The 15354-nt window shown below is 32.8% G+C and overlaps 1 protein-coding gene across 2 annotated transcripts in view; it reads left to right on the top strand.

Moving 5' to 3' along the window:
- The window catches only part of LOC121383986 (exocyst complex component 6B-like), a 32402-nt gene that overhangs the window by 8124 nt on the left and 8924 nt on the right, over positions 1 to 15354 (top strand). For both annotated transcript variants that reach the window (XR_005959322.1, XM_041514120.1), the window contains exons 8-20: positions 2709 to 2792; positions 2969 to 3015; positions 3673 to 3793; positions 6135 to 6170; positions 8621 to 8692; positions 9070 to 9119; positions 10392 to 10545; positions 10944 to 11053; positions 11521 to 11632; positions 12249 to 12328; positions 13380 to 13434; positions 13944 to 14016; positions 14790 to 14896. Coding sequence is in view for 1 of the 2 variants with exons in the window: in XM_041514120.1 (XP_041370054.1) it covers positions 2709 to 2792; positions 2969 to 3015; positions 3673 to 3793; positions 6135 to 6170; positions 8621 to 8692; positions 9070 to 9119; positions 10392 to 10545; positions 10944 to 11053; positions 11521 to 11632; positions 12249 to 12328; positions 13380 to 13434; positions 13944 to 14016; positions 14790 to 14896 (1101 nt within the window). In the remaining variant the exon portion in view is untranslated. The remainder of the gene's footprint in view (positions 1 to 2708; positions 2793 to 2968; positions 3016 to 3672; positions 3794 to 6134; positions 6171 to 8620; positions 8693 to 9069; positions 9120 to 10391; positions 10546 to 10943; positions 11054 to 11520; positions 11633 to 12248; positions 12329 to 13379; positions 13435 to 13943; positions 14017 to 14789; positions 14897 to 15354) is intronic.

Below are 15354 nucleotides of genomic sequence, written 5' to 3' on the forward strand. Positions count from 1 at the left end.
TCGGAGCCATTTAAACTAGAAAGGGGCTGTAGACAAGGCGATCTTTTGTCTCCTTATATATTTATTTTATGTGCTGAAATCCTCGCTATCATAGTAAAAAACTCCAATAATATAAAAGGTATCACTATAGATGGTGAAAAATATTTAATATCGCAGTATGCAGACGACACAAGTTTTATTTTAGACGGCTCTCCTGAGTCCCTGCAGGGTGTTCTATTTATCCTAGATTATTATGCACAAATATCTGTCCTAAAAATTAACTACACCAAATCAAAAGCTATTTGGATAGGTAGCAAGAAATTTTCAAATGATCTATCAGAAAACTTACTGTTTTAGGAAGAATTACAGTCCTGAAAACATTAATAGTTCCTAAACTAACATACCTACTGAAAACATTACCAAATCCAAGCGAACGTTTGCTAAAAAATATTGTAAAAAAAGTTCAATAAAAAATATATTTTGGAGAGACACATTGGTTAGTTGGTTAAGGATACAAGAAAAACAAATTCCAGTAAACGTAGATGATATTCTCCAGATCAATATTTGGTTCAACAGTAAAATATGTATAGATAAAAAGCCATTTATACTAAAACGATATATCTCAAAAGGTATTATCTTTATTAACGATTTGTTGAAAGAACAAGGAGACTTTCTAACATATCAACAGTTCATAGAGAAATACGACATAATTACCAATTTTCTGGAATATGCTTCATTGGTCAGTGCTATAAAATCATTCATTTACAACCTAGATAATTTAAATGATGACGTTTTTATAGCATTACAAAATCCTGTTCTTCCATATAACTTAAAGGTTTTGTTTAAAGATCAGAAAGGTTGCAAACATATATATGATTTACTGAACACTCAAACCACCATTCCAAAATCACAAATAAAATATTCTAAGGAAGGATATATCTATGATATATATGATTGGGAAAAATATTACATTCTACCCTTTAGATCTGTCAAAAGCACAACATTATCTTGGTTTCAGTATAAAATCATACACCGAATTCTTACAACTAACAAATTTCTAAATACAATTAATTATATTGATTCCAATGCCTGTAGTTTTTGCAACAAATCACCTGAAACCATACAACACCTTCTATTTGAATGTAGTTTAGTACATTCTCTGTGGAAAGCAATAGAAGAATGGATAAGAAATGAAACTGGAATTAATATCACTCAGCAGAGACATAGTTATGTTAGGCATGATCAACAACGAAAAAGGTGATTTTGTAAATTGGCTGACTATCAACATAAAATATTATATTTACAGTATGAAAATACAAAAAAGAAATTTACATGTCAATGCCGCGAAAAATATTCTACAAAAATAATTTTGAAATAGAAAAATATATTTATTACAAAAATTGCAACTATGAAGCATTTCATAAGCAATGGACACCCTATAAAACACTCTTTGAAAGAATGTTTTAATTAAAAATAATGCTTTGAAAGTTCACTTGGAAATAGAGTACTAATTAAAATGTCATTCTCTAATACTCTCTCAATATCCCCACAACTTCTTCATACTTATCTACTGCTGTTGCACCGTCTCTCTCCTTTTCTCTCTCTCTCTCTCTCTCTCTCTCTCTCTCTCTCTCTCTCTCTCTCTCTCTCTCTCTCCCTTTCCGTCTTATAAATACCACAGAAAGCATTAACATATTTTTTAAATAGCATATTTTGTTTAGATACTATTGTTTAAATATGTACTTTGTAAGGCAGTGACCACGGCTCCCCACCTGTTCACTGTCTATGTTCTAGGGGCAATAAATCTTTAAAAAAAAAAAAAAAAAAAAAAAATGGTCGTGGAGACAGCTTACCACTAATTTACAACTTTTATTCTTGTTTTGTTCTTTAGGTTTTCGTGCGAATTATTTTGCTACACTGTATGTTCTAATACTTGTGATGTAGTAGAGAATACGATAAATAACTCTTGAATTCTATGAGTCAAGTGGACCCGATATCGGTAATTTTAAGAAATAAAAACGACTTTTAGTCCGTCCCATCCCTCTATGAAGATGGGGGTTTTTTATTAACAGTTTCAGTTTAGTTTGACGTAAAAAAATTTTTTTTAAAGTGTTTTGGAAATAACAAAACAATACTATTTTTTGTGTGCAGTTGTGAAAACAGTCTGCTCAGAAATAAATTATTTATTTTAATTTTAAGAAATAAACAAAAACGACTTTTAGTCCGTCCCATCCATCCATGAAGATGTTTTTTTGTGTGAATAATTTTAGTTTAGTTTGACGTTAAAAAAAAAAGAAGTAAAAGTGTTTTGGAAATAACAAAACAATACTATTTTTTTGTGTGCAGTTGTGAAAACAGTCTGCTAAGAAATAAATAACTTATAGCACATTCCATAGTATGAAAAAAGGTTTTCTTTGTGGGAAGGTATAGTAAAATTAATTTAATGTATTTATAGTCTGTTTTACAGGGAACGCCTTTTTTCATACTATGGAATTTACAAGTCATTTATTTCTGAGCAGATTGTTTTCTAAGTTGCATACAAAATTAGCTTCTTTTTTTTTTCTTCTTTTTCTATGGTAAATCTCTTGCCATGACAGAGACATAATGCATGTCTCTTTTTTCAAAACATGTTAATATATTAATATATTGGAAACAAAACAATGCATGGTTATTACTTTCCAGTGATAATTATTACAATTTTTTTAATGGTCGTTTCTTTCTTTCTCAAGGGTGATAAAGAAAAATTTGAAAGTTACTATCGTCAACAGCGGTGGAAGCAAGCACGGTTATCTCTGCAACCTCCACCAGGAATGGTAAGTCAGTTGGATGAATGTTTCAGTGACTGCTGTATACATTTAGGAAAGATACATTAGTACCAGTTTACATTAAAATTTGAATGGAAATTTGTTTTCAGTTAAATAGTTGACAAATCTGGATGCTAACAATCTCAGCTAATTGCTTTTGTTTTTCTTTTCTTCTTTTTTTGCAGCATGAAAGTGCAGATGCCTACAGACGTTATTTTCATGAAATCATAGGGTGAGTCAATAAACTTATTTACATCTTTTTTGTAGTAAGATAAATGTTCACTTGGTAAATAGAACTGTAACCGTTGTCAGTGAATCTCGGGATTGAGAAAACGGCAACAGTTGAACAGTCTACCAGATTGCCCCAGTTCCATACACGTATAACAAAGAACATCACCATGATTTATTTCAAACAGCCATTGGCTATCATGAAAAATAAAGTTTTGCTTTGCTTCCTATTCCAAAAATAATACAAGTAGACACAGGTCTGTAATTTATTTGATAAAAATATGTCTGTTGTAATTGTGTCATATCTTGATTGTTATGTTAAAGAATTTCTCTTATAACTGTTTAACTCTATATTGTATTTGACATTAATTGCTGGCTATTTTCTTACTCGGCAGAAAAACTCATTCATGCTAAATGTTCCGTTGATTGCAGAACTTGCACACCACGGCTGTTATCTGGCTATTATTTACATTACAGTATATGTTATCAAAATTGATTTCATTGTGGTTCCCCAAAATCTGATTTTCCTTTTATATTTAAAACTTAAAATTATCTGGCTTTAAATAGAACTATGATCTAATTTGTCTACTACTGTGACATGGTGAGTTTGCTTTGACATTGATCTGATTTTAAAAATATTTTTGGGGTGTTTTTTTCTCAGGTTCTTTGTTGTAGAAGATCACATACTTCACACATCCCAAGGTCTGGTAACTCGGGCCTACATGGATGAGCTGTGGGAGAAAGCTGTAGAGAAAATAGTTGCAACGTTACGTTCCACTGCTGTAAGTCTTTACCAGGGGTTTTGTAAATTAATATTAACTTTTAAAAGAAATTGTTCAAGTTTTGTTGTTTCAGAAATAATCTGGTATGGTTTGTAGGCAATTAAATTGTTTTTCGAGTCAAATAAAATATAATAATTTGTTTTGTCTCCAAATCCACCCACCCTAAACTGACACATTCCATGCTATAATTTCTGGAACAACAATAATTGTTTATACTGCAAAGTTTTTAAAAGACACATTCTGTTCTTTGGTTTGTTGAGTTTTAGCATCTTAAACCTTTTGTTGCAGTTCATTTTGTTGTAATGAAAAATAATGTTTTGTTTGAAATTATACTTTTAGAAATACCATTAAGTGTAATTCTCCAATTAAGAAGCAACTTATGTAAACAATTGACAATCATAATTTTGTAAATGTCTCTTCAAAGTTGTATTATTTCTGTAGAAGCAAAGTGTTATTGTTTCTGTTTCCGCTGCCTAAAGCTGTTTTCTTTGAGGAGTTCTGTATTAGCTATTTATGTGATGCTGTAGTTTCTGCTAGTTTTATAGTCATTTGGCTTTGGGTTTCCCTGAACAACTCTGTCTGGTATCAGGGTTCACGCTGTCCGTCGGCATTCCTAAATTTTAACAATTTTCAAACTGCATTAAAATTTGGTCTTGGATAAAATATTGTTTACAATACAGTTTATGCTTTTTAATAATGATTTGTAAAAACATGCTAAATTTGCACAATGCATTTTAATTTTGCTCATATATTATGCAGAATGAGTCATATGTAAGTTAATTCTTATTAAGAACATATATATTTATTACAAATCATTTCCTCCAAGTCAGACATATTTATTGTCTAAGCTTTTCCTTGCATCCAAAACATCAAATACCTCATGTATATACCTGTCAAATTTAGAAGTTGGAAGTCTGAAGCTGTATCCCATCAGCATTTCTGCCAGAGAATATGAAGTGTAAAATTAAATACTTTTGAATCTTAGAAATCAATGGATACATTATAATTTTACAAAGATTATAATTTATTATATAAGAAAACTGCTGTTTAAAATTTGTCAAACTACATAAAATGCAGCGCCCAATTTCAAAATATTTCAAATTCGTAACCACTAGTATCTGTTTTGTTTTTATTACTTACCCTCAAAGTATTTTCTGGCAGAAAGTCTATCCATTTATATACATGTACCAACTGGTATTTAATCATTTTATTTTCCCTTCAACTTAAAAACTGTTACAGCCATTATGTTATCTTTCCAAAATAAAACTTTTTTAATTAATATTGATCAGAATTACTGAATCACCCCTTTATAAAGCCACCTAAATGACCATTTATGAGGGTGTGGTCTTTGCAAGGAGTTAAAATATGTGTGATTATTATACAGGGTGCCTAACGAGATATTGGAAACTTTTTGGAAACTTGTAATCGCACCTTATTCAAGGTAGATAAATATTGTAGGAAATGCAGTTCATATTATTTCTATGGAAAGATTTTCTATATCAGTTTTTTTTAATGACAATTTTTTCTTTCTGTCACTTTTATTGCTTGACTAATATTATTGAGAACGACCCACCTTTTATTAATTCCCTACCAGTTGAACCAGATGGGACTATAGTTTTTATCTCTGTCCTGTCCATCCATCCGTATGTCCAACAGATAGTTTTCCAAATGTTGAACTGAAATTCTGTGTATTGCTTTATCATGTACTGTTACAGATGGAAATGGCAATTGACACATTTTGTACAGAGTTATGGCTCTTGATCCAGTATGTGTTGTCAGGGCCCATGTCTGATATGGTTTGGAAAACTAATGTAGTATAATTGTAATTGGGATGTTTTAGGCAATTGATTTAGGCAGTGCATCTTTATCAGACCTCACTTTGAAAATAAAAACTGAGAGAAATGATCAATAATTATTAGATTGATTAAGAGGTACTTGAAGTGTTTTAAGTGTAAGTACTGTAAATTATTTTGCACAGGTAAATATATTGAAGAATTATTCCAGAATGATCCTTGTGAGGCAGTGGGTGACTGGTATTATACTCGTGTGATCACCTGTCGTAAAAATTAAATAATTTGATATTCGTTTTTAAAAACTCTTGAGAGATCTGTCGACCGTAACATCATAACTTGAGTGTCAACCATCTTCCATACACTCTGTGATCATTCTGGGATTGTCATAAAAATATTTTCAAAAACCGTCATTTGATATTTACATTCTATCTTGGATTTTAAGGAAAAGAGCATCCTATTCTGTAAACAAGAGGTACAGCGGGTATTCTTAATGTATTTTGTGCTAGATCTATCTGTTGTATGAAATGTTGAATGTTTCTGTCGCACAGACAAAACTTGCCAACCAAACACCTTGGAATGCACAGGTAGTACTACCAGCCTGCAGCCTTTATATTAAACAATTAATATTATATACTAACATTTCTGTATATATCATACCCGATTGTATTATTATACGCTTGGATTGAATTATAGTCATTGGTTGACCATCCTCACACCCTCTTTCTGTTTTTTAGTATATTTTACTATAATATTAGCTAGTTTAATTATTGTTATTATTATAACTGATACTTAAATAATCCATGATAGGGAGCAGAATTTAAGAATTGGACTGGTAATTTTTAACATTTATGGATGGAGAAAACATTTTAAACATTAGACCAGTATAGTAACATTCGAAGCATTATTAAACATGCCTTCAGCACTCCGGTAAACTATTTAGGCAGATAACCATAAACTATTTAGGCAGATAACCATAAACCATGATGACTTAACACCGATATACAGGAATCCCTTTGGCTGTATGCTGTGTAAAATGCTCTCAAATACTATATTTGTATTCAAGGCATTTCATGTAATGCATCTTAAAATGTTTAAGAAAAGCAAATCTTTAGTCGGAAGCCATTGATACATAAATGTATAAAGGAGTTCCATGTTTCAGCAGTCATGAATGTAAGAAAAAATACTCAAGTCAATTCTTATGCCCAATACATATATGCATAAATAAATTACCTGTGTATAATGTCTATTAAACTATTAATCAACATACAAAATATATTCTTAAATTATCTATTATATAAAATTTAAAAAAAAAAAGAGGTTCAACATGTAATATTAGTCTTCTTAACCCTCTCTTTTCTTTTTTTTGTGGTGGGTTGGGGTGTCAGTAAAATCACAGATACTGTAACTTTTATAAAGTTACTTAAATAGTAACAGTCAAATGTCCAACACTTATGATTACTGGGGGTTTTTTTAAAATTCAGTTACATGTACTAATGGTGTTATTATTCAAACAAAGATTATAATTTTGTCATGTATTCTATAGTTAATGTAAATTAATATAACTTAGATTCTTTACAAAATGAGCCAAATAAGAAACTTAGATGACCGGTAGGTCTTTTAATAGCTGTATTCCAAATAAAATGTCACTTATTCTTCTTTGCACTATTGGGTTATGTTATAAGCATGATATTTCCATATTATATAACTTTTATATATTAAATAGCTCAACTTGCAAAAGATGTTCTCAATCACATGTACTTGCAATGTAGACATTGTCACATTGTATACTGATTTGTGTGCGTGTTGCAAGTACATCAAGATTATATGCATGGATGTTATATGCATGTCAAGTCACTTTCATACCTACAATATGCATGCTTCCCTTGTATTGCATGTATAAATTAAATGGGAATGTATGTAGCTCAATGGTAGAGCACTCATATGGGGATGCATTGTAGGATTGAATCACCTCAGTGGACCTGTTCTCTGATTAGGTTTTTTCCCGTCCCAATCAGAAACCTATGACTGGTATATCAAAGACCATGGTATGTGCTGTCCTGTCTGTAGGAAAGTGCATATAAAAGATCCCTTGCTGCTAATTAAATGCATTTCTCTGAGTCAGAATTACCAAATGTTTGACATCCAATAGCCGATGATTAATATATCACTGCTCTAGTGGTGTCACTAAACAAAAAAACTAACTTTACCTGAGGTACAATAGGTTGTAGGATCGATAGCCCTCAGTGGAATCACATTTTTCCCATTCCAAACATTGCACTTTGATTGGTAACTTTAGGCTATGGGAAAGCACATATCAAAGACCCCTTGCTGCTATTTGGTAAAAGTTACCTTTGTGGCGGCAACGGTTTCTCCGCATCACCAAGTGTCTGAAGAACCATGTGTTAACTGTTAGTTAATATGTACTGAGGTGTTATTAAATAGATATTTTTTTTTTTTTATCAAATCTTAAATCTTGGTTCATTCATTAAAGTTTTAATTAACATGTTAAGTTAAAATATATTTACACCTAAGTAATGAAATAATTTTTGTTGTCCTTATCATTTTAGTTTGTTTTGTTCTGTTTTGTTTTTTTTACACATAATAGTAGTGACCCTTTTCTTTTGTTTAATTTTACGTCACATTTACAGTAATAATTCAGTTGTTTTATTTACTTTTAAATTATTGCTTGAACTTAGATTTTATTTTCTGCATTCTTTCCTGTTCATTTGTCACATTTAATAAGTGTGTAGTCCTCATGTCAAAGTCATGCTGTAACCACGATTGTAAGTTGTCATAGTTTGTGAATCAGTTTTAAACATTACTACAATATTGTATATTTCCTGGTATATTTAGAGCTAGTTCAATGAAATATTATCTGTGCTGAGGAACCATGTGTCTTTAAGTTGAACCATATACCAGCCAACAGGTAGTTTTAAAAAAATTCTTCATGGTATTTTGTGTAAACTCATAAACATCACACATAGTATACTTGTGTACCCCTTAACTGTGAGTGTTTTATTTTAATTTTTTTCAGAAATCCTGTAAAGTAGCCAGCCTGATGTTAGAGATTAAAAAGTTGATAGTGCTGTTTTGCCATACGCTGAAGGTGAGTGCTGTTTATTGTGGAGGGAGTGGGACGTAACCCAGTGGTAAAGTGGTCTAGGCTTGATCCCCGTCGATGGGCCCATTGGGCTATTTCTCATCCTAACCAGTGCACTTTGACTGTGGGATGGTGCATATAAAAGATACCTTTGTTTATTGATGAAAAGTCTTGTGTGCTTTAAACTATTATTTCATAGAGGAATGGCAAACGAGCCATGGCCTAAATAAAAGCCTCTATGACTACAAAACAAGTATGTATTAAGTTTTTGGGGTGGGGGGGGGGGGTTAATGGCAGCATGATGAAATATCAAAAATGTTTTAACCTAGTGTATCCTGGATTTCTAGACCACCCTTTGTTAATTTGGGTGTTTCTTATTTCAGGGCTATGGCTTCAGTGTAGGAAGACTGTTAGAGCTTCTCTTAGAAATGAGGTTTGTATCACTATTAATCTAATTTGCAAGAGATTTATTTTAACTGGTCAACAGTCTGAACTCCGGACTTAAAACATGCAATACCAACTTGACAGTTTCTCCAGATCATAATATCAGAATTGAGTATCATTAACAAGAACAAGAAATACAATATTTTAATTAAATAAACTTCTTTTTTTCTTCTTCTTTTTTGTGTTAAGTTGTTCCATGTTTTATCAGATTTTCATTTTGACCATATTCCGTGGTTTACATTCAACTACCTATTGGTAAGTAGAATATTAAAGGTTTAATCAAACTGGCTGATCAGAAAGTGAATAAAAGTTTGCTTGGATATGATTTAGTATTGGAGCAAGAAAAAATCTGATCACCTCAGCTTATCGTTATCCAGATGCTCAGTATTGGGCAGTAATTACAGTTGTGATGCTCGTCCCAGTAGTAGAGAAGAGACCTTCCATATAGGCTGCAACTGAATAGCAACACAGCATCTTTTTCATGCGCTTTCCTTTGTTCACAATGAGCAAAAACACTTTCCTGAACTAGTAGTAGGCAGGCAATCACATCCAGTTAACATGCATTAAAAATGTAATTGCAAGGTGATCAATTTACAGCTCTTCTAAAACTTTCCAGGCGAGAGTGATGGGGAGCCTGAGTGATCACTCGACTTTCTTGGCAAAGACTGATCCTTGACCTGACATCAAGTTTTATCAGATTTTAATGTAATGGAAAGTAGCTTTAGTGTATATTGGATATAATTGTATGGTATTTTCACCCCATTATTTATTAATTTCATGGTGGTGTTTTTTTATATATATATATATATATATATATATATATATATGAAGAGTTCAGGCGCAAAATGCGATATATCCATTTTTCATTTTCAGTAAAAGTGATGTTTTTAATTGGCGTATATCGCGTTTTGATACAAAAAAACGGGATTTACCGAATACAATTTCATAAGGATCAATCTCATTTTGCGGCAAATCAGCGGGCCTACAATTAGCCCTTACAGACATACAATAATGGCTTTAACTAAAAACAAGAAAGAAAATGGTTTATATGGCGTTTTGCGCCTGAACTATTTCATATATATATATATATAATATACACACTCTCGCGTTTGATGGGTATTATTGTAGTATGGCATTGTCCCTCCGTCCATCTATCCATTTGTATGTCTGTATGTCCGTCCAACCATACATCTGCTTGTACATCTGTCAATATTTCATGTCTGGAGCATATATTTATTCATTTTTTATTTTTTTTGCACAGGGACAGATACAGTGAGATTCTTTCTGAGCAGTGGGTGGATATTTTTAACAACATCTTTCATAAAGACAACTACACGCCCATCTACTGTGAGTCAGAAGCAGAGTTTGTTGACATAACATCACAGATGCCTTGTCCCGACAAAGCCCTTTACCAGGTATTTCAAGAACTTTGGCTGTCTTCTGTCACTTCCAGGTACCAAAACTGTAAAGAATACTTAGTAAGCTGTACATATTACCAGGAAGAAAAAGTTGTGGAACATTCCAATCCACAATAGCCATAACATGCAGTATAGGGAATGCTTTCTAAACATGTTTTACAATGAAGTTTTGTTTGTATTTAAAAATTATCCAGTTCATAGTTGAAATTACAAGTGGATGAGATGGATCTTTAGTAATCACTGTATAATAAATCAGTTGACGGTAAGCCTTTTGGGAAGGAATTGTTATGTGGAATTATTGATTACTGGACATATTTACAGAATCTGATATATATTCTTTTTACATGGACATATTACAAAGTGCTTAATAAGTACATATCTTGCTTTACTTTCAGGCTCCATTTCCACGCCATTTTCCATATTCTCGGTTTGTGCCCAGTATTTATAATGAAGTCAAAGAATACATCAATGCCTGTTTGAAATTCTCAGCAGATCTCCACTTGAGGTTAGCAGGAGTTGTTTTGTTTTTATGTAAGATGTGAATGTTTTGTCCCCCCTGTAAACAAAATACCAGGCTCACAGTCATTAAGAACACATTTGTGTGATTTATTGAACATTTCCTGAATATCTATTTGGATCTGAGCAAGTAACATTTGCTTAAAAAATCCATATAATTATAAAGATGGAATGAATGGATGAATAAATGAAAATGTTTAAAGACACTCCAGTATGACATCTACATCGACTGTTGGGTGTCAAAGAAAAATACTGACTTAGTGATGAATACACTGCATTAAAACGATTTTAGTGTGAAACTATGCCAGCACTGATGACAAACCACCTAATGACATGAATTTGTTGCCTGTTTACATCAGTAAACAAATCTTATCAGTTGCCCCAAAAAATTATTTTGATAAACTTAAAGTTGTCAGTTTTATTACACTTCATAATTTAACTATTATTATATTTCAGTCACACAGAAATCGATGACATGATTCGGAAATCAGCCAACCAACTGCTGACGACCACTCTTGGTCAGTGCTTATCTAAGCTGATTAAGAAACCCAATCTTAGCTTAATACAGGTACGAATGGTAGATATAATTTTAATCCCGATAGAAAGCGGTATTTATTTTATGTTTTATCACTTTCAGTGCATTATTAATCAACGTTTAAGTGTTGAACACACATTAAGAGAGCGCAAGAAACAAAACCCTACCAACTCTGGTGATATAGTAGTTAAGCTATAAGACCTAAGGCTGGTAGGTAATAGGTTCACATCCCAATACCAGCTGACACCCATGGTTAGTTTTAATGACTTGGTGGGTCAGTGTACGGTCACCACACAACTTCTCTCTCATTAACCAGTAACAGGTAACCATTAAACTACTGACCTGGACAGATGGCTTAGGTGTTAGCCCAGGCCATCAGACTTGAACCACATGTTTTTCTATGTGCACCACAGACATTTTGTTTGTGTAAAATAACGGTAATCAAGCAGTGGATAAGAATATAAAATGTTTTAAATACACCTTTAACTTGTTACACTATCAGATGGATGCTCTATCATAAAGCTAAGCTCTTTTGACCCAGTGGAAAATTAATATTTGTATGGTTACAAGATAAGAATACTGTGTAGTGAAATTAAAATAGGTTACTTTTTGTATCAAATTTTAATAATAATTGTACTTTTGTTTTCAGTTAATACAAATTTCTATCAACATGAATTACCTGGAAAAGTCTTGTGTGAGTTTGGAAAAATATATTTCCAGTATTACGGGGTAAGCAGTTTGTACAAGTTAAGAAAGGAACACCTTTTTTATGAGACAGAATGCACCTCATGCTTTGTCTTTCCTTGTTGCCATTTGATATATAGTGTTTTATATGTTGTATTAACTGGTCATATAAACCTGTTGTATCCTGCTAGCTGATGTTAATTTTTGGGGTTTACATTTTACAGTCTGTAGTTGAACATGCTATAAAGGCCCCTTGATAAGTCAACCCATTGATAAAGGACACTTCAAATATGTTCTTAGTATATAAATATATGTTTTTTACCTTCTATGTTATCTGCTATTGAAATCCATGTTAAATTGCCCAACTTCAAATGAACATTGCCAATAGAATGGGTTCTCATTGGCACTAACAACATACACCATTGCGGACATACATTATATAAGAATTTATTTTCACTCCAAAATTGAGAACATTTCTGTCTCAGTTTTTGGCTATGTGACCGCATCTGGCTGTAGTACCGGTCCAAACAGGTGGTTCATTAACCAATTTACTCTGGCTGTCTCTTGTGCTATACACCCATGTCCCAAAAAGTCAGTGCACAATATTACAAAACAACATGGACAAAATACAGCCAAAAGGCTTACCATTAAACATACATATTCTTTTAATTCTTCCCCAATTCCTAGAAGTGAATATGTGTACCACAACATGTGTCACAATTAGGAACTATAGTGGACCGTGATAAATGAACTCTCACCCGGAAGTAAACTGTGTAGTGAGACCTAAGATAGCATGTACAGATTAGATTAACTCCGTGGATATTCTAATAGAGGTTGATCACAACCTGTTGAAAAATGGACACTTCAGTGGGTCTGCAAAAGAAGATTGATAATATGATTACCCCACCACAGACGTTAACCTATTTTTCACATTCTATTGGGTAGGAATCAATTGTTACCCGAGTTTCAATTGAGCATGTTGAATAATCTTTGAATTTAGTATAAGAATGGTTATACTTGGGGCCGGGGGTTGAGATATTTGTGTATTTTTTTGGTGGGGGTTTTTAATTTGTAATTCAGTTTTCTTCTTTTACAGTGCTGAAAAAGATAGTGTTCATGTTGCCAGACTGCATGGAACATCAATGTTTAAGGTACGAAAGTGATGTGGAATTTGATACATGCATCTTGATAAAATTGTTTATTACATTATACCAGTAGTGTTACTATATGACCACTTAGTAGCGGTGGCTACTTAATACAGACTAGTTTATAATGTATTTGATGTTTTCGGTAGAGCATTTGGTGGTCTGTAGATCGGTAGCTGCTCAATAAAAATAGCATCTTGAGCAGTTGAGGTCATGACTGAAATTAAATACGTGTATGGAAAGAGTAAGGGATCCCAAAAATAGTAACAGCAAATAGTTTTTGCAACCAAAACTCTTAATTCATAGTGTCAGGAATTAAACCATATTTTCTGTGTTTTGGCATCCAGTCTCATATTACTGATATTCAGTTGTTAGTAATGAATTAAATTTGGCCATGCACGTCTTAGTCTGACCAGAACAAAATTACACGGGAGAATTGTGCTGCTTTTTCAGTATGTAAAAGGTAACGGTAAAGGTAAATTACTTGGTTATCTTAAATTTGTTTTTAATTTCAGGATGCTAGAGATGATGCAGAACAGCATATTTACCAATCCCTAAACAAAAAAATAGATGAATTCCTTGATTTAGGTAAGTGCACTGTTTGCATGTAAATATTGCATGCCTTTAATGCCAGTTCTTGCAGATTTCAAAACCAGTAACCCCAGCAGATGTTAATTAAAAATGCGTGGAAATTGCAATGACTATCTTATGAAATAGTCAAGTGAATGTTTTTTCTTCTTCTTTCCAGCTAATTGTAACTGGATTTTAATTGAAAATATATGGTCACTGCAGTGGTTATATTATGAAATATTTGGGGGTTCTATTGTCACATTATGAGTTGTTGAGTTTTGCCACTGTCAAAGGTCAAGTTTATTGTTACTAAAAAAAAGACATGGTGTTTTCTGACTTCATTTCTTATACTATTTTCATAAAATCTCACTTCAGGAATGGGATCATATAATCTTGGAAGAGTTGTTATGCCTTTGTCAAAGGTCAAGGTCATAGTTTAAAAATTAAATTACATCTGTCGATTGCATTTCTTATTGATTTTTATTGCAAGGGGATTCACAGCATTTTTCATGCCTTGTTTTGTATTTGTGGCGAACTATAACTGAATGTTGATTAAGAAAACAAAAATGTAAAAAAAAAGAAAATTATTGTGTTTTCAGCTAACTATGACTGGATGCTAATGGAGACGCACGGTCACTGCAGTGACTATCTTGTAAACTATTCATTGACAAGTGTTTTTTATTGTCTGTTTTCAGCTAACTATGACTGGATGCTAATGGAGATGCACAGTCAACCCAGTGGCTATCTTTTAAACTATTCATTGACAAGTGTTTTTTATTGTCTGTTTTCAGCTAACTATGACTGGATGCTAATGGAGTCGCACGGTCACCCCAGTGGCTACATCATGGATCTGATTGCCTTTCTCCAAAGTACCTTCATGTCTTTCACAAACCTCCCGGTATGTGGTGTTTATTGGACCGTAAACTTGGTTGCTGAATCAGAAGTCTATTGAATATTAGTATTTTATTGGACCGTAAACTCTGTTAGAACATCAGAAGTCTATTGAAGATTAATATATTGTGACAGAAATCAGTTTCCCTATGTGTATCCCACTATCCTTGGACTACCACTGCTTTTTGCTTAGTGTTGTTTTACACCCTAATTTTTGTACTTTTCTTTTATGTTTAGTATTAGTCATAAGCATGTTTGGTAGCTTTTGAAACATGTAGCACAGTATGTATATGTTTGTCTGTGTCAGTGTGTGTGTGGTGGGAGTGTGTGTGCTTTGTTTTGTGTGTGTGTGTGTGTGTTTCTATGTCATTGTCCTTGTGTGTGTTTGACCGGCCTCGGTGGCGTCGTGGCAGGCCATCGGTCTACAGGCTGGTAGGTACTGGGTTCGGATCCCAGTCGAGGCAT

This window comes from Gigantopelta aegis, chromosome 10 (genome assembly GCF_016097555.1).
Source record: "Gigantopelta aegis isolate Gae_Host chromosome 10, Gae_host_genome, whole genome shotgun sequence".
NCBI lineage: Eukaryota > Metazoa > Mollusca > Gastropoda > Neomphalida > Peltospiridae > Gigantopelta > Gigantopelta aegis.